Source organism: Sitophilus oryzae, unplaced genomic scaffold (assembly GCF_002938485.1).
Source record: "Sitophilus oryzae breed Bouriz unplaced genomic scaffold, Soryzae_2.0 scaffold_359_pilon_pilon, whole genome shotgun sequence".
Taxonomy (NCBI): Eukaryota; Metazoa; Arthropoda; class Insecta; order Coleoptera; family Curculionidae; genus Sitophilus; species Sitophilus oryzae.
The window spans coordinates 3,488,386-3,513,495 of record NW_022146928.1 but is presented as its reverse complement, the minus strand read 5'-3'; the positions used below and the strand labels follow the sequence as shown (position 1 = coordinate 3,513,495).

The following is a 25,110-nucleotide window of genomic DNA, read 5'->3' as shown; positions in this document are numbered from 1 at the left end:
AAATGATGTATTTATTTTTTGATCTGTATGTATTTTTTAAAGGAAAGGGTGTTGATGCCTCCGGTAACAAAATTAAAGCTGACCCTGCCAAAGTAAAAGCATTTCGTGAGAGTTTAAGAAAGTTGGCTGATGTCTATGTTAATGATGCTTTCGGAACTGCTCACAGGGCACATTCTTCTATGTTAGGAGAAGGTTTCTTAAATTGTTATATTTCTTTAGTTTGTATGTATCTAATAAAACTTTTATTTAGGCTTTGATCAAAGGGCATCTGGGTTCTTGCTTAAAAAGGAATTACAATATTTTGCAAAAGCTTTAGATAACCCTGAAAGGTAATGCTATCGAATATTAAAAACTCAATCTAATATTGTGTGTTATTATTTATCTGTAGACCATTCCTGGCTATTTTGGGAGGTGCAAAAGTTGCAGATAAAATTCAACTTATTGACAACCTTTTAGACAAAGTTAATGAAATGATTATTGGTGGCGGTATGGCATACACTTTTGTAAAAGTACTTAAAGGAGTAAATGTAAGTATTTAAGTAATAAAAACATTATCTGTATACATATATTAATTAGTATAAAACTGGCATCTGGATAAAATGATAATGTAATATGTATACTGTATAAAGTGTAATATTACATAAAAAGTAAGCATACTGTATGTAATATACATATTGTATAAAAAATGTAAAGGGATGCTTTTTTGTATGACATTTTAAAAATAAACTCAAGATTATGACATATTCTAAAAGTAATTACAAACATGATACCTACTTTTGTAATATTCGTATTGTATTACAAAAAGTTTAAAGTAATTGATGGTATTGTTCTATTTGTTTCTTATGGATTATTGCTATATAAAGTGTGTTCAACAAGCCAGGAAAGATTTTCATAGATGACATTCAAAAAATTTCAGAAAATACTATTGTACTTGAAAATATTTCTATTACTTGAGAAAAGCTCTGGTTCGGTAGATTATAGGCTTGGTGCATTTCAGTTGATTTCAACAAATTCCGACCGCAGCGCACTCTACGGCAGAGATCAGAAATTGTCAATAAATAGTTCACGCCGCCGTCATGTCGATCGCATTAAAGTAATATTGAAATCGGGGTTCTGTCGTAATATTTAAGTATTTTAGTTTTTTTCTAGTGTAGTTATTGAGACTATAAAACACTTAGGTACTAGGTTTGTGTGATGTAACGCTGTTTCGGGTAGTAAAAAATAAATGAAAAAGAATTCGAACTAGGCGTCTTGTTGTATTGTGACAATTTCAAATGTTAATAAAATTGCCCAAAAAAATGTTAACGCGTAAAGGAGAGCGTAATTAAGGCGTTGTTGGGTGCAATAACATTCAATAACTCAACTTTCCCGGATATTCAACTCTCCCGAAACAACATTTTATAGCTTCATAGTTTCTCACACCAATTTGATGAAAAGCAAAAACGGATTCAAGCAGTTCGACGAAACAAGTGAGTAAACAAAGTGCTCGTTACATAATCAAAAAATTAAGTAGACATATACTATGAGGGGATGAAATATAATTTGTGTGCAATATTAAGGTATACTTTTTTAATCAACTAGTGATTAGCACACTCTACTCGATCTAGTATATTAATGTAAATATTATATCTTGTAAATTAATAGTTAACGTAAGTAAATATATATTAGTAAAAGTAACATTTATTTTTAGATGCCTTTTATTGAACGCATTTAAACTCTAAATTTAAAGCCGTAAACATTAACAAATAGACAAAACATTTATTTTTAGATGCCTTTTATTGAACGCATTTAAACTCTAAATTTAAAGCCGTAAACATTAACAAATAGACAAGGACGTATATTCCTTTAAGGATAGTTTCTTTATCTTCATGTGTTGTATATGCGTTACATTCTCCATCGGTATTTTCTGCTTTACTCAGGGCAAAACAAGTGGAACTTTTTCTTTTCATCGTTCTAATATTTTGTCTTTTTTCGATTACTTCTTTTAATAGCACCGAATCTACAAAATAATTCAGATTTTCCAATGGTTTCAAAGGAGGGAGATCGCTGAAGATCGATTTCAGGTTTTGTGATGTGTTTTGTTTGAGGATCTTCTTCAAACTTTCACGTTTGCTTACTAGGAGGTCTTTGCTTCGTGATTTTTCAACTTGTAGAATCGTATCTTCGTTGTATGCACCACAGGCTTCCTAAAACAAAGGTTTAGTGTTTGGTGAAAATACATTCACCGGCAAAAAAAACGGCCATTAAAAACTAGTCCCAATTTAAAAGTTGGATTTCTCGCGAACCACTCATTAGATTTTGATGATTTTTTTTTAAGTTGTAAATTAATTCCCCTTCCTAATGGATGCTACGTCAGAAATTTTTATTCCGAATTTATTTTGAGCATATGCAGGGCACACCAATAAGACGCAGTTTTTTGCCCGAACTTTGTAACACCCTGTAGGGTGCAGCGACTGTAGTAGCTATTGCTAAATCAAATCACGTTGTGGTAAATCATCGTTTGTGAGCATTTTGTTTTTTTAATCACGATATTATCTCTGTTTGTATTGGAGATACGCTGCTTTAAAACGAACGCCTCGAAAAAAGCTTTAGTCCATTGCTCAATATCCCAATTCACATGTAAACGCGCAAACTGAAGACGTGCTCGACGATGTCTTGGAAATAGCTTTGAAATAGCTATTCAGGACAATAAAACGGTCGTCAATAATTGCATTTGTCTTCCGTTTTCTTCCGGAACCCACTCGCCTGGTGAAATTTCCCGTTTCAATATACCGATTCCAGGCATTCTGGACGGTTGTTCGAGGTATACCCAGGGTATCGCACACATAACGTTGACTTCGGCCATCCTCAATTAAAGCCACAATACGAGCAACATCCGTTACAGACAATGCAATTTTTTAATTTGACAACCGTTTTCGCCTATGTCGCTTCGCCTTGATTATTTATACATAAAACTTTCTGCCGCGAAGCATTTTTCCGAGACGTTCGTTTTAAAGCAGCGTATCTTCAATACAAACAGAGATAATGTGATTAAAAAAACCAAATGCTCAAGAAAGATGAGGCTACAATGTGATTTGATTTAGCAATAGCTACTACAGCTGCTGCACTCTACAGGGTGTTACAAAGTACGGACAAAAACTTCGTCTTATTGTTGTGCTCTGTATATGCTCAAAATAAATTCGGAATAAAAATTTCTGACGTAACATCCGTTAAGAAAAAATTAATTTACAATTTAAAAAAAATCATCAAAATCTAATGAGTGGTTCGCGAGAAATCCAACTTTGAAATTGGGACTAGTTTTTAGTGGCCGGTGAGTTTATATCTTTACCAATAACTTACTTTTAAAGGAGATGTCTTGCTTTCAGCATTATAATTGTCATAGAACACCTTTATATTGCCGGTTATCGCTCCTTCCGATACTTGACTATTCCTAAAGAGTTCCACGACGTTTTTCTTATATTCGTTTTCGTTTTCTTGAACGTTCAGAGGTATTTGACTATCAATTAACATCTATTAAAACAGAAAAATAAAGTGCCAAATTAGACTTTGACATTTAATTAAAATTTTACTTTTTTATACCTGTGTTTTTTCTAAGGAGAATTGGTCGCTTATTCCGAATGTACTTTGGTACGACTCATCTGAAGATAAATTATATATATTAGTTTCGACTTCTGTATCCAACGAAGTGTTTATTTCGCGATCAACTTTGACAACTTTTTTTTTTCTTTCTGTAAAATATAAAATAAAAATAAATTTTACCATAATAATAGTCACGATTTATTTAATTTTTATAATTTTAAGCAGACTTGAATATAGATTAAATTAAGTTAAATATAATACATATATTCGCTATCGAATCTTTTGAATTCAATTGCTGTCCTCCATTCGCGAACTTCGAGTTCCGGGCTTTACGCCCTGGGGCTACTCGAGAACGGTTCTGAAAGGAGCTGTGCGCGATAGCCTCATGCCGCCATATGACGCGGAACAGTTCTGGAACTTTATGACTCAAATGAATGGAGTGAGAGTATCGCGTTCTTGAACAGTTCAGAGCTGCTCAACTGCGTGAAAGGAGGACAGCAATTGTTGCCAACCATGGAGATATGCGGCGCCGCACCGGGCTAACTAACTGGAATTTAAATTGCGCTGGGGAATCATTGGGTAGCTCTGCTTTAAATAATGTCCGTTGTTGCATTTATTTATTTATTTTCTGACATTGTTATTTGTTTTGACACTTTAGTTTTGTATTACTAGTTTTTGTTTAAATAAATAGAGTGTTTTGATACATCAAACTTAAACATGTTTACTAGCAGACCTTGCAGTCGAACATTGTTCTTTTTAGAACCTCTTTTAATGCGAAGTGTACAAGATAGCTTAATAGCCATAAAAAACTCATCGCAACTTTATTAGAGTATTTTGAACGGGAAAGCGGTAGTAATGGTCCTTTTTGTCCCTAAGTGCTGTTAAGGAGGTGAGTTTTGTTGATGTAAATAATAACTGTTTATATATTTATAATTAATTTATTTTTGTTTCCTAAAATATTTTGGTTAAAAGAAACAAAATAAAAGTGGGCAACGCTGTGCCGGTCAAGCTTAATCACGTGACTAAAAGTTTATTTGGTATAAACTGTCCATATTTCTTTTTCAAAATTTTATTTAAGTACGTTTATTGAAATGTAAATAAATATTAGAATTTTATAACAATAAATAAAAAAATAAATAATAAATATTTATGTACAAATACAAAATTGGATATCATGCAATTTTTTCTATACTTTCGTTCCTTTTTTGTATAAATTTACATATTCTAAGATACGGATAGTTGAAAATACATCTAAAGTATAGTCTGTTCAGTTTTAAAAAATTATAAAGTAGATTTTTTTTTGTAATTTTTTGGAAGTCGTCAGTTGAAATACTAAATTCTCTCGCTGGTCAGACTATAACCTATATTATATAGATCTTCTCATGTCTCATGTAACTTTCCTCAATATGGAGAAATATGATCCTATAGTTCATATCAAATAAACTTTGAGTCACGTGATTAAGCTTGATCGGCACAGCGTTTCCCACTTTTACATATTTTCTTTTAATCAAAATATTTTAGGAAACAAAAATAACTTGGTTAAACAGTTATTATTTACATCAACAAAACTCACCTTCTTAACAGTACTTGAAGGATATAAAGGGCCATTGCTACCGCTTTCCCGTTCAGAATATTCTAATAAAGTTACGATGAGCTTTTTACGACTATTAAGCTATCTTGTACATTTCCCACTAAAAGAGGTTCTAAAAAGAACAATGTTCCAGTTCATGGTCTGCTAGTAAAAAAAATGAAGCTTAAACTATCACAACACAATTCATTTGAACCAAAAACTCGTAATACAAAACTAAAGTGTCAAAACGAATGACAATGTCAGGAAATAAACAAATAAATGTGGCATCTTGACATTTTTTACAGAGCTACCAACTGAAACCCTAGCGTGAAATTTAAATTCCAGTTAGTTAGCCCGGCGTCGAATACGGTCGTGGTTGGCAACAATGAATTTAAAAATTGCGGTCTCGATTACGTAATTAAAAGTTTAATTAGTATGTAATATACAGGGTGGCGCACCTCATGTGCCTCGGTTGATTATACGAAAACGGAAAGATGTAGAAACAAAATATTTTTTGGGTATATGTGGGGAGACAATGTGCACAATTTAAAATTATTTTGAAATATACAGGGTGTTTCAGAACTAAGATCCATACCAAAGTTATATTTTTTCTTATGGAACACCCGGTATTTTATTTCATTTTTGGATTCCTGGGCTCAAAAAAGGCATTTATTATAAGGGTTAAATATGTTTAACATGTTTGGTTTTTGAGATATTTAAAGATATTTAAATTTGCATGCTACTATAGAATAGATTATTAACACCCTGTACATTACTTTTCAGAATTAATTCTTGTGCTGAGTTTAAAGGTAAAGAAATAAACTTTACTGAAAAATGGCATTGCTTCCTTAAATTTATACAGGGGTATCAAAAATTGCTGATCTATTTTAAGGATTTATTTTATATAAAAACTTCGTTATTTCAAATGCAACACCCTGTATTTTTTAAAACAAACCGAAGCAGATTCAAATGCTCTTTCAAACTATATTAGGGTTTCCTATACCTATCTAGCTCAGATTTTGAATAAAAAGCGATTTTTAAATAAAATTGCAATCAAGATGACTGCTGTCGCTATGGCAATTTTCTAGTGACAGTTAGTAACTATTTTCAAAGTGGACATTAGTTTATGGACATTATTATTTATAATTTATAACAGTCTACTTAGATTTACCTACAATAGTTTAATAAATAAGTATTCATTATTTTATCAAGAAAAATAAAGCATTATCAGCTGGCGGAACGAATGGATATGTTTCTAGTGATTTTATTTTGTGGGGAAAATTGCTTCTTGGCCTCAAGAGCTTATGCTCAAAGGTATCCAAAAATAGGAATCTTCCTGATAAGCGTTCCTTTGAAAAACTACTTGCCCTATTTCGCAGAGCTGGTAATGTGGTTTATAAAAAAAACCTGTTAGAGGCAGAAACCTGTCGTTGGAAGTGAAGAAAATGAATTTGCTGTAATTGTCTCTTTTATATAAAATCCATATATCTACAAGTCATCGTAGAATAAATCAAAGAACTACTTCTTCGTTCTTCTTGATAGAATAATAAATACATATTTAATATAATATAATTTATTAAACTATTGTAGGTAAATTAAATAAAATTAAACTGGTAAAAATTTAAATAAGTCCAGAATCTAATTTCGATTTTGAAAATAGCTACTAACTGTCAATAAAAAAACTGTCATGACGACACTAGCCCTCTTGGTTGCCATTTTATTGAAAAATTGCTCTTTATTCAAAATCTGAGCTAGATAGGTATAGGAAACCCTAATATAGTTTGAAAGAGCATTTGAATCTGCTTCGATTTATTATAGAAAATGCAGGGTGTTGTATTTGAAATAACGAAGTTTTTATGTAAAATAAATCCTTAAATAAATCAGCAATTTTTCATACCCCTGTATAAATTTAAGGAAGTAATAACCTTTTCCAGTAAAGTTTATTTCTTTATCTTTAAACTCAGCACAAGAATTAATTCTGAAAAGTAATGTACAGGGTGTTAATAATCTATTCTATAGCAGCATGCAAATTTAAATATCTTTAAATATCTCAAAAACCAAAGATATTAAACATATTTAACCCTTATAATAAATTCCTTTTTTGGGCCCACGAATCCAAAAATGAAATAAAATACTGGGTGTTCCATAAGAAAAAATATAACTTTGGTATGGCTCTTAGTTCTGAAACACCCTGTATATTTCAAAATAATTTTAAATTGTGCACATTGCCTCCCCACATATACCCATAAAATATTTTGTTTCTACATCTTTCCGTTTTCGTATAATCAACCGAGGCAAATGAGATGCGCCACCCTGTATACAAATTGCAGATGATATTGAATTAAAATAATTTGGTATAAGTAATTAATAATAGATTTGGACTAAATTCAGATTTTTCTTAATATATTTTGAAAATCAGAATATTTTTAATACTATCTTTAACGCGACGTATTTCACATCACAATTTTGTAATTTTTGGTTGAGCCAAAACGTTCCAATAATGTCAGATTTAATGTTGAAACAAGGAATAGTTACGTGATAGGAGAACCATACAGTTAAATACAAAAGAGTGTAATAATATCCACTTCTTACCATTTATGGTCAATTCAGTATCCGACAAAACCTTATTTGTACTATGAAAGGGACATGCCGTTGCCTGCGTTTCTTTATTTTCTTTTTGTAAAAGAAAGCTCACTTTTTGTTTGCTTTTGGTAGTAGGAATAATATTAGAATGAGTCGAAGACTTCTTCAGACAACTCGATATCCTTTTTGGAACATCATTTACTATATGAATCTGGGCAAAGTTGTAAAGTATTATGAAGCAAAACGTGACGGCATCTTCGACTACAAAGGCAGTTGGACAAATTCTAGAATTAAAGTACGTTTATCTACATATGTGCTGAATTCATAATTAGATCATATTCCTTGGGACCTAAAAAACAATATTTTATTAATGTTTATAGCCGTTACATGTATATTGTTACTACATACCATTGTGTGTTTTAAGTCCCAGGAATTATTTGGCAAATTCAATCTGACTTAAGCGCAAGTTAAACAAAATTATATAAAATATGCTTTTATTTTCCAAAAAACTGTTTAACTGTTTATAACATGTTTTATTTTTAAGTATTACGAATTGACATTATTTATTGGTTTGATGCAAAGCACGTTACTATTTAGTATTACCTATAAAAATACACTTCCACAGGGCGTTCTTCTTTAAAATCAGCAAGACTATCTAAGAAACTCAGTACATTGTAATAGGAGGGACTTTTGCCCAACTGTAGAGATTTTGGACTTTCCTTTTTATCAGAGCATGTTTTTCTGTGGTCTTTGACGGCATGCATAAATGGCGTTAGGAACGAATCACTTCTTTTGACTTCAGGATCTCTTTTATCTTTAAATACTGATATTGAAGGATTTGCCAAAACAAGTTCCCCTGTAAAAATCTACGAAAAATATGGTAATATTAGTAAATTATTTAATTGCTCTATATAAAAAGAACCTCGTCTTCAAACTCATCAAGTTGATTATAAACATCCTCAACTCTACGAATAATTCTTGTTACATTAGTGTAAAAATCATCTTTATTATTTATTTCATCGGATTCCTTCCGATTCAGGTCTTGAATCTCATCATTTAAGCATTTATTTATATTTAAAATAGTGTTTTTAGCATTTTTTAAAACGTTGTTGTTATATTCCTCGGTTTCACATTTATTTTCCGAGTTTCCTGATTCTATATCATTTGTCGACTTATTCGGCGATGGATAATTAGTTGTGGAGACGATTAGATTTTTATTTTTATTTTCTTCAAGTTTTTCTTCTTCATCATCCATAATTTTGCATCTCCTGTTTTCTTGAGGTGATGCTTGGGGTGTAAAGTATTGAGTGTCTTTTTCATTTTTAATTTTTTCTTCAAGTTCTTCTTCTTCATGTTTTTCTTCTTCATCGTCCATAATTTTGCATCTCCTGTTTTCTAGAGGTGATGTTTGGGGCGTAATATATTGAGTGTCTTTTTCTTCTTTAACTTTTTCTTCTTTATGTTTTTCTTCTTCATCATCCATAATTTTGCATCTCCTATTTTCTAGAGGTGATGTTTGGGGCGTAAAATATTGAGTGTCTGTATTAGTAACCATATCTATAGAAGTTTCTGAAATGTGTTCATTTCTTTCTTTAATATCTGGCATAGAAGTAGATTGTGTAATGGTTTCTGCCATACAAAGATTTCCTGAAAGTAAAGGTTTTTTTGTCATGCATTTTAACTTTTTTTAACATTTTACTTACCCTCTTTTTCTTGAGAGTTAGAGATGTTATTTTTTAGTTTAGCGTGATCTTTATCAATTTGTTTTATCATCTCCATATCGTTTTGAAAGACCAGTATTTGATTATCAAAGTCACCGTGACTGAATATATCTGTAGAATGTGAGCTCTTTTGTATATTCGAGCCGCTATTATTATTTCCGGATTCTGGATTTTCCATATCATGTTCTACTAGTGCTAGGTTAATTATGGTTTCTATAGGTTTAATGGTTTTGTCGTTTTCGTCTTCAACAGATTTATCTGATCCAACATTAGTTCCTTTTTTTCTTTCTGTAAATGTGGCAATAGCCTCTTTTTGAATATTGTCACACCCCGCATCTATATACTCAGGAGTTATAACTTCATAATTTTCAGATTGGGAGCCCTTTGGTGTGTTCGGTAGTGACGATTTTGTAGTAAAGAGCAAAGTATTTTTAGATCTTCGATTTGGCGATATGCCAGTGACTGTAAACTTCTCTTCGCCTGAGGCAGATGTAGAACTAAAAATAAACCGAACACTTACAATTCTGAGGTTTTTATAAATTTTACTTTTTACCTGAAGCATACTTGATTCATATTGTTTGTGCTGACGTTATTCGATTTCAAAAAATTTGTCGGCAATTTTTTGTCTCTTAAGCTATTTTTACTACTTCTTCCAGAACCTATTCCGGGAGATTCCAATATATTGTCTAATCGTTTAAACAACTAAAAATTAGGAAACCACATAAATATGAACATAAATTCAAGACACCAATTTATTCTTTTACTTCTTCTGATATTCTCTCTATTTCTTCATTATATTCCTCCACTTTATAAAGATTTTTGGCAAAACCCTTTTCAGCATTCTTTTTAGATTCTGTCGATTTCATGAAGCTCAATACTGTGGTTATTTCTTTTTCCATTTCTTCAAACGCTTCCATGCTTCCAGTCGTAACTGGTCTGAAGAATATTATTTTATATTCATTTTGATTTACTACGAAATTGGATTCTTACTTGGAAATTATATCAACCATTTTCTTTTCAATTACCTCAATTGCCTTTTGTATGTTGTTTTGAATGTTATCATTTTTCTGTTTCAAGTCATGAAGTTTTTGTAACATTAATTTCTGCCTAGTTTCATTTGCAATTTCTATAATTTATATTTTATTAATATATAAGAGATAAATACAATTCTAAAGTAAAATACTTACTTGGTAAAGCATATTTGGGAACGGTTGCCTTATAAACTTCAGGTTGTTTCTCAATAAAACTTATTAGTTTTTGCCCTGAAGATTTTCCATATTTATTCTCCCATATTTTTCTTTGAGTATTATCGTTTTTATTCTTTGATTTTTCTTCCTTTGTTACAATTTTTGAGAATTTTTGTTTGGGTATGATTTCTACATTATTATCTCTACGTTCTAAAAATTCAAAAATTATACAGAAGATAGAGTTTAAGTGCTAGTTAAGAAATGACTAAGTCAAAATAGTTCATTGTTTTAAATTTGTTACTAATATTTTGTTGAACATTGTTACAAGTATTGTAATGTCTTTTAAATTTTAAAGTCTGTGGTTGGTTCCTTGTGAAACATCATTGAAATATTAGTATCTTAATAAAACACGCTTTTAGATGTATCAAAATTTAATGAGAGTAACTTCATCTCTACATATGTTTCGGCTTGTTAGACCTTTTTTCAAGAGTTTTAAGAAACTCTAAAAAAAGACCTAACAAGCCGAAACATATATAGAGATAAAGGTACTCTCATTAAATTTTAATACATCTATAAAAGCCGAGTTTAATTAAAATACTAATATGTTGTAAATTTATTTAATTAATATTTATAAATACCACTTCTATTTATCGATGCATTATTCCATAATGGGGGAACAAGAGGATGCGGCCAATTATCTGGAGAGGGAGTATTATACGATTTTGGTTGCCTGTAATAAATAAAAAAATCAGTTCATTCATTTTTTTTATAGGAGATTATTTTTAGCTTACTGTTTTTGATGGTCTTTTAAAGAAGAAATGTCCATGTCCTTCTGTTTTACTATGCCCTTGGAGCTATATTTTTTGTCAATCGGTTTAACTATGGGTTTAGGCGTTGCTGCTTGGGTACAATATTTTGCGAAATCTATTTAAACATTTAAATAATATTAACCATTTTTGTTAGCTGGTTCTAAATTGATCCGATTTGTGTGATAATGAAATCTGTTCAGTGACTGACACAATATAACTGTTACTTATTCTTGTTTACAAGCTAGTAGCAGTAAATATTTTACTGTTACTTAGGTGGGTAAAACTGTTATTTTTATCCTTTTTATGTAATAATTCGACATGTTACTGTTATTCAAAAATAACAGTCTGATTTATTATTAACAACTGTAGAGTAGTCGCTGTCGGTAGAGCGATATTTTTATATCTGTTATTTTTTGGAACTGCTGTAAGCTTGGTAAAACTTCGTAGCGCGGCTATGGCAACTGCAGCAGTCCAATGACTGAGATCTACCACAGTCTTGGAAAACACACTACAATTTTCCAAGCTGAGCTTTATGCTATTGAAACCTGTATGCAACTGCTGGTAGAACAGCAATACACCGGGAAAACAATAAGCATATTTTCGGATAGTCAAGCCGTGTTGAAAGCACTTGAGGCAACGAAAGACACTACTCAATATATTAGGAGATAGGAACAAGTGTCGTTAATATGCTGATTCCTTCGCCAAAACTGGTGCAGATTCGCCATTCGTGGGTCCAGAAGCGACACTTACTGTTCCAAAAAATCTTCCAGGAGACAGGCTCTGCGAAATGGGTTAGGGGTGCGACGTTTCGGGACTGGAATGACAGTCCCGAAATGGAACATGCCTAGAAAATCCTAGCAGGGCCATTCAAACGTAGAACAGGAGAACTCTTAAAGGCTGGTAGGAATGGAGCGCGTACGCTCACTGCGACTGCAGTATACACAGGCCACTGCTAGCTGCGATCACACCTACAGAGGATGGGACTGGTGGAGGACGCCGAATGCCGACTCTGTATGGAAGATGACGAAACAATGAAGCACATTATGTGTATCTGCCCTGCTGGGGGCAGGACGACCTAGCAGACATATGGTCTGGAGACCTAGGAGACCTAAGGCTGAGTCTTGAGGGTGAACTTTCATGCTCTTTTTCTATTAAAGAGCTTGAAGAAACTGAGCCACTAAAGGCCCTCGCGGCCGCAGTCGCGACTCCCACTTGGTCCCACTTGCGACTCATTCTTAGTGAACGCGAATACGAATACGAAATGCCAATTTTACCATCACGAGGCAACACCGTCGAAGCAAAGGAAATTTGTGACTGGTATTTTTAGGAAGCAACAACAGTTGAAAACTTAACTTAGTTCTAAATATATAAGATGTATAAGATAACAGATCGCTATTTGATTTAAAAATCTTGCATCATCGCGAATATCTGTTGGAATTCTAGAATATTTGTCGTCTTTTAATTGCACTTACTTTTAGGAGACCAAGAACTGTTGTGTGTACTATTCGAACAATCTAAACGGTGATGTTGTCGCGCAGTAGCCAATCTGATTTCTTTGTCTATTCTTCTTAATATTGGGTCGTACACTACCTTGAGTGCTAGTGAAAAAGAATCATTTAGTCTATAATAATTATATTGATTTATATAAAACAACCTTTAGTTTTTTTCCCGCATTCTTTCCATTCTGCCTTCTTAATGTGATCTTTACATTCTTTCATTGGCAGTAACGGTAATTTTTGAGCAAATTCTTCCACTTTCGGAGGTTTTCTCATATTGTCATAATAAACATGTACTATAAAAATATATACGTTCTTACAAACATATTTTTTGTGTAAGCTGCGTTATTTTACCTGGCATAACTGTGAACACGTTCGCTTTTTTTATATGGTCGCTATCTCCTGAATAGATATATTTAGATAACTTTTCTATAATCTCTTTATCTCCACTATTCTTAATATATTCTTGGTCTTGTTGCTTCTAGGTAAGGAAATTTTGTTTTAGTAATTTGAATAGCATACATGCAGATAAATACAGTACAACCTCTTTAATCGGAAAACATGTTAATGGCAACATTCAATAATCGGATTATCCCAATTGGTATGTTATAGTCGGAACGGTTCGGGTAGCTTCAAAACTTTGTGAAAATGTTAGATAATGTGGGAGATGGTTATGGAGATGTATTTTTTTTCTGTATAAAATGGTAGATTATTTCTTTTGATTTTTAATATTTTTACAGGATAAGATTTTATATTAAAAAAAAAACAGGCGGTCATTTCTTTAATGAGAATTGTGTATCTTGGTTATGTTTCTTCTTCTGTATTTTGGTTGATTTTAATATGTATTATTAAAACCGATAAAATATTTTTTTTGGCACAATACAACTTATTCACCATATATGACACGGAGTATTGTAGCTAAACTATTGATTTTTACAAATTTTAAGATTTGGGTTTGTTGAAGGACTATTAGAGCTACAATTTAAAAATACAAAAATATACATACCGGGTGTTGCATCGTCGAGCGGGACATAGGAAATCCCATGTAAATTTCAATGGGGTCAATTATTGGCTTTCCTAATTATTTTAGAGAATAATTCTATTTAGGTTTATTGAAGAGCACTAAAACCCACATTCAAAAGAATAACTTTAGATATTTTTGATTAGCCCGTTTACGAGTTATCGCCGATTTCTTTTTAAATATTTCTCCTTTCTTATGGCCCTGTATTTACTTATGAGCACCAGTCAAGGTAAAAGATAACTGCCAAATGAAGTTGTCATTTCAGAAATTTATCTATATATATTATTATTATTAAAAACTCATACCTACATCGAAAATATTAGCCAAGAATTACACTACCGAAGAAAAAGTATTGATGATTAAATGGTATTACCAAGGAAATAGTTATCAAAAGGTGTCGAATATGTTTGCTGCTCTGTATCCGAATAGACCGATACCTGGAAAATCGACAATCGTAAGGAATATCCAGAGATTTGAGACCAAAGGTACCTTAATAAATAACTGCAGATGTGAAGCAAGGCAGGAACAAAGAGAAGATTCAAGAAATGATACCGACTTTTTTTTTGATACCGACGGAAGATTTATTGTGCGTGGAAGAGAACGATGGAAAGATCAGCACAAGGAAACTTGAGTTTCAAAAAAACATATGTTCACTGACGAATGCACGTTTACCTTAAATAATGAACCCAATGTTCAAAATTATCGATATTGGAACAAAGAAAACCAACACAGGTTTGTCGAAACAAGGACGCAATATCCACAGAAAGTAAATGTTTGGGCAGGGATATTTGGAGACAATATTATCGGGCCATTATTTCTTACGCGAAATTTAAATGCAGAATATTATTTGGAACTACTCGAAAATCATATTTTACCTGCTTTACATGATGCCGCTAGGGAAAATCAGGAAGTTTGGTATCAAATGGATGGCTGCCCGGCACATAGTACCCTGGCTGTTCGGGAATATTTAGACAATAGTTTTAACGGAAACGTTATTGGCCTAAATCATACAGTAAATTGGCCAGCAATGTCTCCTGATATTTCGCCAAATGATTTCTTTCTCTGGGGCCATTTAAAAAACAGGATATACAAGAATAAAAAATACCCAAATCTAGACGAGTTAAAAAATGCTATTTCTGCCGAATGCAATAGAATTTCAGTTTACCAACTAGCGAATGTAAGAAGAGAATTTTATGATCGCCTGGGTTATTGTCTAGCAGTCGATGGAGGAATATTTGAACATCTTCTTAAATCCTAAATTTCTAACAATTTAATAGTACCTAAATTAATAAGTTATTGAATATTGTAATAATACTATAATTAACCTTGTAATTGATTACTTTATTTTACTTTAATTCATATTAATTTGTATTTATAAATACATCTTTAAGATTTCCGATGTAGGAATGAGTTTTCAGTAATAATAAAGCACTAAATAGGTAAATTTCTGAAATGACAACTTCATTTGACAGTTATCTTTTACCTTGACTGGTGCTCATAAGTAAATACACGGCCATAAGAAAGTAGAAATATTTAAAAAGAAATTGGCGATAACTCGTAAAAGAGCTAATCAAAAATATCTAAAGTTATTCTTTTAAATGTGGGTTTTAGTGCTCTTCAATAAACTTAAATAGAATTATTCTCTAAAATAATTAGGGAAGTCAATAATTGACCCCATTAAAATTTACATGGGATTTCCTATGTCCCGCTCGACGATGTAACACCCGGTATATAAAATATATAAAATAAAAAAAAATATAGAAGTTTAATTTTTTTTATATGGAATACAGTTAACACAACCTTACCGTTTTTGAAATATTTTCAATTTTGCGAAATTGCAATATTCCATGGGTATATTGATAAATGAGGTCTAAATTATAAGAAAATGCATTTTCTACGAACACTGGACGAGATAGTTAAAAAATGGTTTAATACTATTTGATAGACAATTAAATTGTGCATCTGATTCTCGTAAAATATACAAGGTGTTTTATTTAAATTAAATAATTTATTGCCCTTTAAAGCTAGTAACTATTTAATATAAATTTTTAGACACTCTGTATAAGGTAGTATTATTTTTATTATTGCAACACGATATCTGATCAATAAATAAACTCTAGTAAATATTTAGTATTAAAAACTTTGATACCCTTGGAGAAACGAAGCCTTAAAATTTTTACTGCAATTTCATAAAATTGAAAATCTTTCAAAAACGGTAAGGTTTAAGTGTGATAAACTTAATCAAATTTATCTTTATTTCAATCGTAGAATCTAAAAATAGAATAATATACAGGGTGTTTCATTTAAAAAACTACACAATTGATATTTTTTTATTCATTTGGGGAACTCTGTATCTTGTAAAAATATTTTTAAATTGTAGCTGTAATAGTCCTTCAACGAACTTAAAACTTACAATTTGTAAAAACCTAATCGTTTAGCTACATACTCTGCGTCGTATGTGGTGAACAACCTTGTATAATACAATATGCATAGTGTATAAATTCGCTAATGGGAATAAGTTGTTACAATTAACTGTTCCGATTAAAGGGGTTGCTATACTGTTTGGATAGTGAATAATTTGATATAAGTACAAAATTTATACATTTAGGTTTATACAGGGGGAGCCAGTATTCCGAAAATGCTCCACGTCAGATTTCGTTTAAGTTTATTAATAAACTAAGCGGGCTAACTAAACGTAGCGCAAGTTTTTAAATCAAACTATTTTTGACACGTAAAAACTCTTTTTACGCGTAAAAACTATTTGTTACACGCAAAAAACTATTTTTATGTGTAAAAAACTATTTGTTACACGCAAAAAGCTATATGTTACACGCAAAAAACTATTTGTTACAAGAAGTTTCACTTCAAATATGCACATTTTTTTTATTGTTTTAATTGGAAAACGACATCTAATATGGAGTTTTCTGAAATACATTGGGCCACTCTTTATAAATACTTCTCATATACACACACAAAGAACTTTTTCTTTATCTTCTGTTATTTCTGATTTCGAATTATCTCTAATTGGATCACATTTTTCACAACTTTTTTTGGAACATTTTGGACTGGATTGAAAGAAATGTTTCCAAGCATATTGGATCTCCTTATTATTTCCATGAGTTAACTTGTATATATATGAATCCTTGGTTAATGTTTTGATCGAACACTGGGATATAACATTTATAAAAAAAAATTAAAGAACATAAAGATTATCTAAGAAAGGGAGATTTTCACAAATCTAAGATTTGTCAGCATTCATGGGACACAGGGCACAGAATAAATTTTAATAACGCCAAAATTATAATGAAAGAAGCGATAGCCCCTAAAAGAAAAATAAAAGAGATTTTTTAATTCAATCTAATAAAAATAAATGTATTGCTCATGCATCTATAGATGTTAGTAATGTATGGCAATCGCTTCTTTGATTTTAAAGAACATAACATAAATAAACATAACATACGTAAAATTTAAAAATAATCATACAGAAAGTTTGGAGCTTTTTGGTTTTACCTTATTAAGTAATTGTTATCAGGTAGTAATTGTTAATTTTGAAGTTTAACGTGATATAATGTCATTTTAACAGAAAGTCAACGGTTTCTTATAGACGTATCTGTTTTAAAAAAGTAAAGTGTTCTCGAATAGTTGATTTTAATATCTTAAATAGTTTTTTCTTTATTCTTTGTATTTTTTTGCTTCCGACGACGGAAAGAGATAAACTTTCCGAAACGTTAAGCATTTTTTTCTTTGTTAGGCAAATTTGTATAATTATTGTAAACATAACTTCTGACAAGCAGTGTCCGTTTAGATTTAACGCAGAAGTGTTTACAAAAAATAACTATTTTATTTTGTAGATTTTCTTGCAGTGCAGTGGCGAAATACCCATAAAGGATTTTTTTGGAGGAACATTTATAAAATTATATTTTTAACCGTTACCGTTACAGTGTGCCCAACTAGAGAATAAATGACAGTGATTCTCTGTGATTTAATTTAAAAGTAAAGCTTTTTTCACAGTTTTTGCATATCGTCTGTCGAAATAGTCCCTTGCTGGACAGACTTGACCTTTTATAGAAATAGTATATTTAGTATTATACGGGTTGGCCTTAACTGAAGTATGTATTTGAATATTCTAGCGAATACAATATGTAGATTGAAGCACTTGAATATCTGACATTAAGGATTTCTGGGATTTTTCGATTAAACATAATTTCAATATTTTTGAGGCATAGATCATACCAAATAAACTTTTAGTTACGTGATTAAGCTTGACCGGCACAGCGTTGCCCACTTTTACCTATATTCTTTTAATCAAAATATTTTATGAAACAAAAATGAATTAATTATAAATAAATAAACAGTTATTCTTTACATCAACAAAACTCACCTCCTAACATAACTTAAGGGACATAAAGGGCCATTATTACAATTTTCCTGTACAAAATATTTTAATAAAGTTGCGATGAGTTTTTTGCAACGGTTATTAAGTTATCTTGTACACTTCACATTAAAAGAGGTTCTAAAAAGAAGAATGTTCGACTGCAATGTCTGATAGTAAAAAAAATTAAGCTTAAAGTATCACAACACAATTCATTTAAACTAAAAACTAAAGTGTCAAAACGAATGACAATGTCAGGAAATAAACAAATAAATGTGACAACGTGACATTTTTTACAGAAGAGCTACCACCTGAATCCCCAGCGGGAAATTCTAGTTAGTCAGCCTGGCGAATATGTCGATGGTTGGCAACAATTAATTTAAAAATTGCGCCCTCGATTACGTAACTAAAAGTTTAATTGGTATCGCTTATATGTAATTGCACATATACTAGTTTTGAAGTCTCTTTCTAAGATTTACCGTAACCTTACTAATTTAAGTCAATATCATACAATATCTTTCCAGATTAATACACTTTGCGTGAATTATAATGATTAACCGTATTGCCGTTGAACTAGTGAGACAAAAACTTGTATAATTTAAAACATGTAAATCGTATATTTTTTTAGTTACCTTAATAGTATCCCTTCGTGGGTATTCCGATTTAATAGGAAGGAGATCATTTGTGGTTATATCGTCCAGTATATCAAGGTGTTCAAGTTTTTGATTAGTCATATAGAAGTATTTAGTTCTCATCCATTTCATTCTACATTTCTCTGGTTCCGATAAAGGCTGATCATTTATTACTGTCGGTTTGTACTTGCATAACGAATCTGAAATATTATACTTGTATACAGTCTGTAAAACGAAAAGGATATGTGATAGCGATTGTTGGGTGTCAAACAGCGTACACACTATGCCAGAAACAACCCGACACATGTCAAGGTCGCATTTCGTCACCCAAATTTGTACGCATTTCGATTTATTTCCAGTTGTCTTGACCCACTTCGCTTTGCCTCGACCTACTTTCGATTCTTAAAAGCGCGCGAAAACTACTCGTGAGGAGAGCGAGGGGGGATTTTTTTTGGCGATTTGCCTCGTTCGATTTTGTTTTGTTTTGAGCTATTTCCAAAACGTGGCGCTATCTGTATCCGAGGCAAAGGATTTTTTTTCATAAATCTCAGTGAAATAAGTAAACCTAGACGTTTCTAAAAAAATAGCTGTTGTTACGGTGATATTGCGTTAATTACATCTCGTTTATGTTATATTGATATATATTCCACATTCCACAGAATTAATATTTCAACACGCGTTTATTATATGCATAGTAGATATTTGGGAACAAAACTTTTCACTTAAACTGCAGAAACAGAATTACAATATTTTTATGATTTAATTTTATTATAATGATTTTATATACTAAAAATTGTATATGATATGTTTGTTTCCGGCCTTAATTGATTTATATAAGAGTAGTATTGCTTGATGAGTAATACTGGTACTCAATCATGTAGTTACTCATCATGATGATGAGTATTGCTTATTGATGAGTAATACTGGTAACATTATCAATATATCCGCTTGGGAAAATTATTATTTGACCCGATGTCAACAAAAGTATGGTCTACGGACATTATTTATAAGCAATGTTCTTTTATTGTTCTTAAGAGAAATCTGGAAACGATACTTTTATTAGCACCCAGCATGGTTTGATATATATCCATTCAACTAGTATTGATTATGCAGGGATTTAGACAATTAAAACTAGAAAAACAAAACCAAATTAGTAAACTAAACTTTGCTACAGACTACAGTTTAAATGTTACTTAAATGTTAACTGTTACTATAGAAATAATAAATAATTAGACGGTTTTTTAAATAATTTTGTGTATATTTTGTTCATTAGGCGCAATACCGTGGATTATAAGCCGATAAGTGGTAGACCGCTAGTTAGTCACTTTTATTTTTTTTTACTATATTGTAATTAATAATATTAGACAATGATTAAAAGCTAAATATTCATGTGTAAACTTCGAGGATTAGCCAATTTAATTTACCATCGGTAAATGTTTTCATATCAGTTTTTCCATGTTTACTTATCTTTCTGAAGCCAAAACAACGTTTGACCTTGATTGCCTCGTGCTATTTCACAAAATAGCACGATAAATATAAGCCCGTGTTATAAAAATTAGTTTCCACGTTTCCAGAAATTGATCGAGACGCGCCCAGATTAACAATAAAAAACAAAGAACCAATCACGGCGGGTCTCGATCAATTTCAGAAAACGTGGAAATTATTTTTTATAACACGGGCTTATATTTATCGTACTATTTCCAGAAATGTTTTTTCGAAATGTTTCACGAAATATTTCGGGGATAGTGTAGTGGCTCTACATTGGGGGGAGAATTTTATTCTTCTTACTTACTTTGAGACTGGTTTTTACTACTTTTTTTATATTTCACAGTTAAGGCACTCGGTACGGAATACATTTGTGGCAGACATTTTTCCTTTGAAGTAGAGTTTTCGTGTTTTTTCTTTTTGTCTTTTCTATGTTGTCTTAGCTATAAATGTTGTCTAAAAAGTTTAAAACAAAAATGCTTTTACACTTCTACTTACATCACCTTTCTTTTGCCTGAACCACAAACTATCCTTATATTTTTTTGACAGATCTGCTAATGAGAGTTGCTTTTTATTTGCAGTTGAAGATTTTACTACATTTATTTCAATTCTGGGATTTCTAAAAAAGTAAAATAAATAAATAGTACAGCACACTTAAGAATAATTGTTTACATGTGTGTGTTCTCTGTATAGGGTCTTGATATAGGCGATGAAGGGTGGTTGTTTGACATATATTTTCTATTTTTTGCCATCAGCCTTTGGAAGAAAATCAGACTATCGTTTGCTTCTACTTGCGCAACTAATCTTTGATGCAAGTCAGTAATGGCTCGTTTTCTGTATACATCTGGACAAGTAAAATTAAGTTGATTGTCTTTTTCTAAGGCTAAAAAATAGAACACATTAGAACACTCTGCAGCGATGAGCAACAGATTGCAAACTGCGATTCAATCGCAGCGATTTTAAAATCGTAATCGCAACCTGCGATTGGCTCTTATAGGAAACTGTGACTGCGGTTTCTTCTTTTTGCGAGTTTTAATTTAGGTAACCAATACCGGGTGCGTCTCAAAAGTGACTCACTTTCTATCTGCGAGTTTGGATTCTTAGGTGTTTTGCGATTTTGTTGCGATGTAATTTTGCGGTCCATTGAAGCATTTTATAGTAAACTGTGATTGAATTGTTTCTCTGATTTTATTTATTTATAGAGAAGGTATTATTTTCTAGGGCCAAGATCAATGAGATAAATTTTTTTTTGATAAAAAAACGAGATTTGGTGTGTTAGCATATGACTAAATTAGGATTGATTGGCCGTTTTGGTTACTTCCTGTTTCATCGGGAATGAATTTTTACTTTATTCGACAGAAAATGACACTCGAATAGAATTGCATATCATATGTCAACTTTTGACATTTACGTTTAAAAAAATCGTATTGTTACGTTTTTCGTCGGTTCCGTGTGGATAGAAAGTCACAATTTATTTAAACACTATTTATTTAACACTAATTAACAAAAACAATAACGATAAAAGACTTATAGAACTATTTACAAACGATTTATAACTAAGAATTTATTTTGAATTTTAGCGCGTCAACTGCACTGGTATATTTATAACTGCCCCTGTAGGCCACAGCCGCCGGCTTTTATACCGACAGGTAAAGAACTCTAGAATAGTCCATAGATCGTTAGGTGCGTAGAGAAGGTTTTCGAATGTTCTCGTATGTACTAGTCCATTCCAGTGGGACTCGATTTTTCTCGAACGAATGAATCATTACGGTGTCTATTCTTTAATGCGATGTTAAGGTCATCTGAGGGCGGGACATATAGTTAGGTTAGGCCGAGTCCACACGGGTCCGCAACACTGCCCCCTTCTTAGGTACATGCTCGTCCCGAGATGTACACGGTGAATGAAGGTATTTGCAAAGCTGGCCCCTGGTATATTGCGAAGTCTGGTAGAAATAGTAGTCTACAGTTTTCTCTCCCGATCTCAGCTTTGGGTTGTAGCAGCAAACGAGGATCTCGATTCCCGTAAATCTGAACAGGACTTCGATCATGTTCCGGATTGTACGCCAACTCAAACCATCGAGTCCACACGCCAGCTTCGGAATGGCTAATCGTGCAATGTTGTTGTTTAGCAGGGCTTCTCTCAGTTCAATCAGGGTCTTCCATAGATTGAGATAAGTCGGCTTACTCGGGGACCATTCCTTGGTGACCAGGTAGAAGATGTGCCTTGCTTGACCATGTGCATTGTCGGTTAGCCTCAAGACGCTTCCAACCTCTGGATCCTGTCGGCGTAGTTCTCCGACACGCCCAAACTTCTCATTGAACGTCGCAGCGATTCCTCTGGACATCCGCAAATCTCGAGCCACACAATGAGCGAGCGAATAATCAGGAGGCACGGAAAAGAGGTCTCGTTGATCTTCTTTGGTTACACCATAGCGAGCCTTCTCACTGCTGTTGTATCGGGCCATGAAATCGTCAAAGGACATCTCCGAATCAGGGGGATCAAAGCTGCAGGTTCTCACGGTCCCAGCACGATCTTCTATTTCGCCTTGGTAGGGGCTCAAACGGTTGAAATGGACTACCCTCGGTTTTCCTTTTGGCAATTTTCTGATACGGTATACGACGTCATTAATTCTATCCATGACTTCGTATGGCCCTTCCCACGAGGATTGTAGCTTCGGAGATAACCCACGACGTCTCTGCGGGTTATATAGCCACACCAACTTCCCTGGTTGGTATCCTCCATGCTCAGCTTGAATGTCGTAGTGTTCCTTCATTCGGTCACTAGCACTTTGAATATTTAGGCGGACTCTCTGATGAATGTCGTCCATCCTTTGACGTAGTGTGTGGACATAATCTTCTCCGGCGACTTCTTCTCCCGGTCGGCAACCAAATTTCAGATCACAGGGTAGGCGCACTTCCCGTCCCATAACGATGCTGGCTGGAGTTTGCCCTGTAGATTCTTGGACGGATGAACGGTAGGCCAACAGGAACAGGTGAAGAAATTTGTCCCAGTCTCTTTGGTGGTCAGAGACTACTTTGGCCAGATAACGGTTGATAGTTCTGTTCATGCGTTCAACCATCCCATCGGATTGTGGATGTAGAGCAGTCGTCCTGGTCTTGCGGATGTTCAGGACTTCACAGACGCCTTGGAACAGATTGGACTCAAAGTTTCTTCCCTGATCTGAATGAAGCTCCATGGGAACACCAAACCTGCAGATCCATTCTTTAACAAGGGCATCAGCAATCGTGGACGCTTCTTGATTTGGCAACGCGTAGGCCTCGACCCATTTGCTGAAGTAATCCATTACTACCACAATGTATTTGTTGCCATCGTTCGTCTCCGGGAAAGGACCAGCCACGTCGATCGCTATTCGTTCGAAGGGACTACCAACATTGTACTGGCGCATAGGGGCTTTACCACGCTTTTGTGGCCCATTAATGGCTGCGCAAATGTCACATTTCTTACACCAGGCCCTCACATCTTCTTTGCAGTTCACCCAGTAGAACCGTTCACGCAGCTTGCCAAGTGTCTTGGTAACACCAAGATGTCTCCGCTGGTTCCATTGTGAACTTCCTCCAAGACTTCTGGGACCCTCTTCTTTGGAATGACGATCTGTCTTCTCTCTTCTTGTCCCTCCGGTCTCTCGATCACACGGCGAAGTAGTCCGTTATCTATTACCAAGGAATTCCACTGGGCCCAGTACGACTTTACGTTCGGCGAATATCTGCAAACTTCTTCCCACGTTGGTCTTTGGTCCGCGTTTTTCCAGTTAATCACCAAGCCCAACTCTGGATCACTGATCTGATCATTTGCAAGATCTTTGGTTTGCCAACTATCACCAACCACAGTCGTCCTTAAGACTTTCACTTCTTTCTCTTCTTTGCAACGATTTCCCATCTGTCCGCAATTCCAACAGCGAATCGGTCCCCCCTTCTTGCTCATATACTGATCCAGTACTTTCCGCACAATCCTTTCCACTTTGGAATCGTCGGAACTCTCCTCAACAGCCCGTACAAATCCTAGAGACCTAGAGCATTCTTTCGCGGCCTCAAATTCCAGGGCACGTGCTAGGGCATCTCCCAAATGCGTTGGATGAGCTAAAAGAAGTGTTTGCCTTGTCTCGTTGTCACATAAACCATCAATAAAAGCCTGTACTTTTAAGCGCTCCATAACATTTTCGGGCATAGCAGGGTACGCAAGGCGAACGAGGCGGGCTACGTCGGCTTCAAACTCCTGCAGAGACTCATTTGACTTTTGAATGCGATTTTTTAGCTGGGAATGATAGACATGTTCCAAATGAGCTTGGCCGTACCTCATTTCTAAATGTCGTACCAATTGCTGATAATCTCCCTGTTCCGATGGTGACAATGTCTGCAGGATATCAGTCGCATCTCCTCGCAGTGCGACAGTCAAAGCGGTAGCCTTTTCAGCGATTGTCCATCCGTTCGCTCTCGCAGCGGCCTCAAACTGGCAAAAATAATTGGCCCAAGCGGTTTTTCCGTCAAACTGTGGAGGTTTCATAACTGATTTTGAGATATACTTATTTTCGACTAGTTTCGGCCCCTCCGATGTTTCTTGACATTTTGGTGAATTTGACTTCGCTATTTCTTCTCTTAAAATTTCGATTTTTCTATTTACATCTTCCTCAATCTCT

General features: G+C 33.5%; 2 protein-coding genes across 3 annotated transcripts in view; one reads left to right on the top strand and one right to left on the bottom strand.

Moving 5' to 3' along the window:
* The window catches only part of LOC115885036 (phosphoglycerate kinase), a 46,250-nt gene that overhangs the window by 741 nt on the left and 20,399 nt on the right, over positions 1-25,110 (top strand). Inside the window, exons 4-6 of the mRNA XM_030903781.1 lie at positions 43-192; positions 251-329; positions 389-527. Of these exons, the coding sequence (XP_030759641.1) occupies positions 43-192; positions 251-329; positions 389-527 (368 nt within the window). The remainder of the gene's footprint in view (positions 1-42; positions 193-250; positions 330-388; positions 528-25,110) is intronic.
* Positions 1,758-25,110, bottom strand: part of LOC115885034 — a 39,112-nt gene continuing 15,759 nt past the window's right edge. The window contains exons 6-26 of one of the 2 annotated variants that reach the window (XM_030903777.1): positions 21,128-21,338; positions 20,954-21,074; positions 20,763-20,898; positions 18,971-19,170; positions 16,938-17,132; positions 13,300-13,426; positions 13,104-13,241; positions 12,922-13,047; positions 11,432-11,564; positions 11,279-11,370; positions 10,641-10,850; positions 10,444-10,579; positions 10,218-10,389; positions 10,007-10,155; positions 9,436-9,950; positions 8,655-9,379; positions 8,336-8,598; positions 7,742-8,016; positions 3,580-3,728; positions 3,340-3,510; positions 1,758-2,186 (exon numbers count right to left, since the gene is read on the bottom strand). In XM_030903777.1, the coding sequence (XP_030759637.1) occupies positions 1,776-2,186; positions 3,340-3,510; positions 3,580-3,728; positions 7,742-8,016; positions 8,336-8,598; positions 8,655-9,379; positions 9,436-9,950; positions 10,007-10,155; positions 10,218-10,389; positions 10,444-10,579; positions 10,641-10,850; positions 11,279-11,370; positions 11,432-11,564; positions 12,922-13,047; positions 13,104-13,241; positions 13,300-13,426; positions 16,938-17,132; positions 18,971-19,170; positions 20,763-20,898; positions 20,954-21,074; positions 21,128-21,338 (4,655 nt within the window). In that variant the 3' untranslated portion in view covers positions 1,758-1,775. The remainder of the gene's footprint in view (positions 2,187-3,339; positions 3,511-3,579; positions 3,729-7,741; positions 8,017-8,335; positions 8,599-8,654; positions 9,380-9,435; positions 9,951-10,006; positions 10,156-10,217; positions 10,390-10,443; positions 10,580-10,640; positions 10,851-11,278; positions 11,371-11,431; positions 11,565-12,921; positions 13,048-13,103; positions 13,242-13,299; positions 13,427-16,937; positions 17,133-18,970; positions 19,171-20,762; positions 20,899-20,953; positions 21,075-21,127; positions 21,339-25,110) is intronic. The other variant, XM_030903778.1, reaches the window with a different exon arrangement.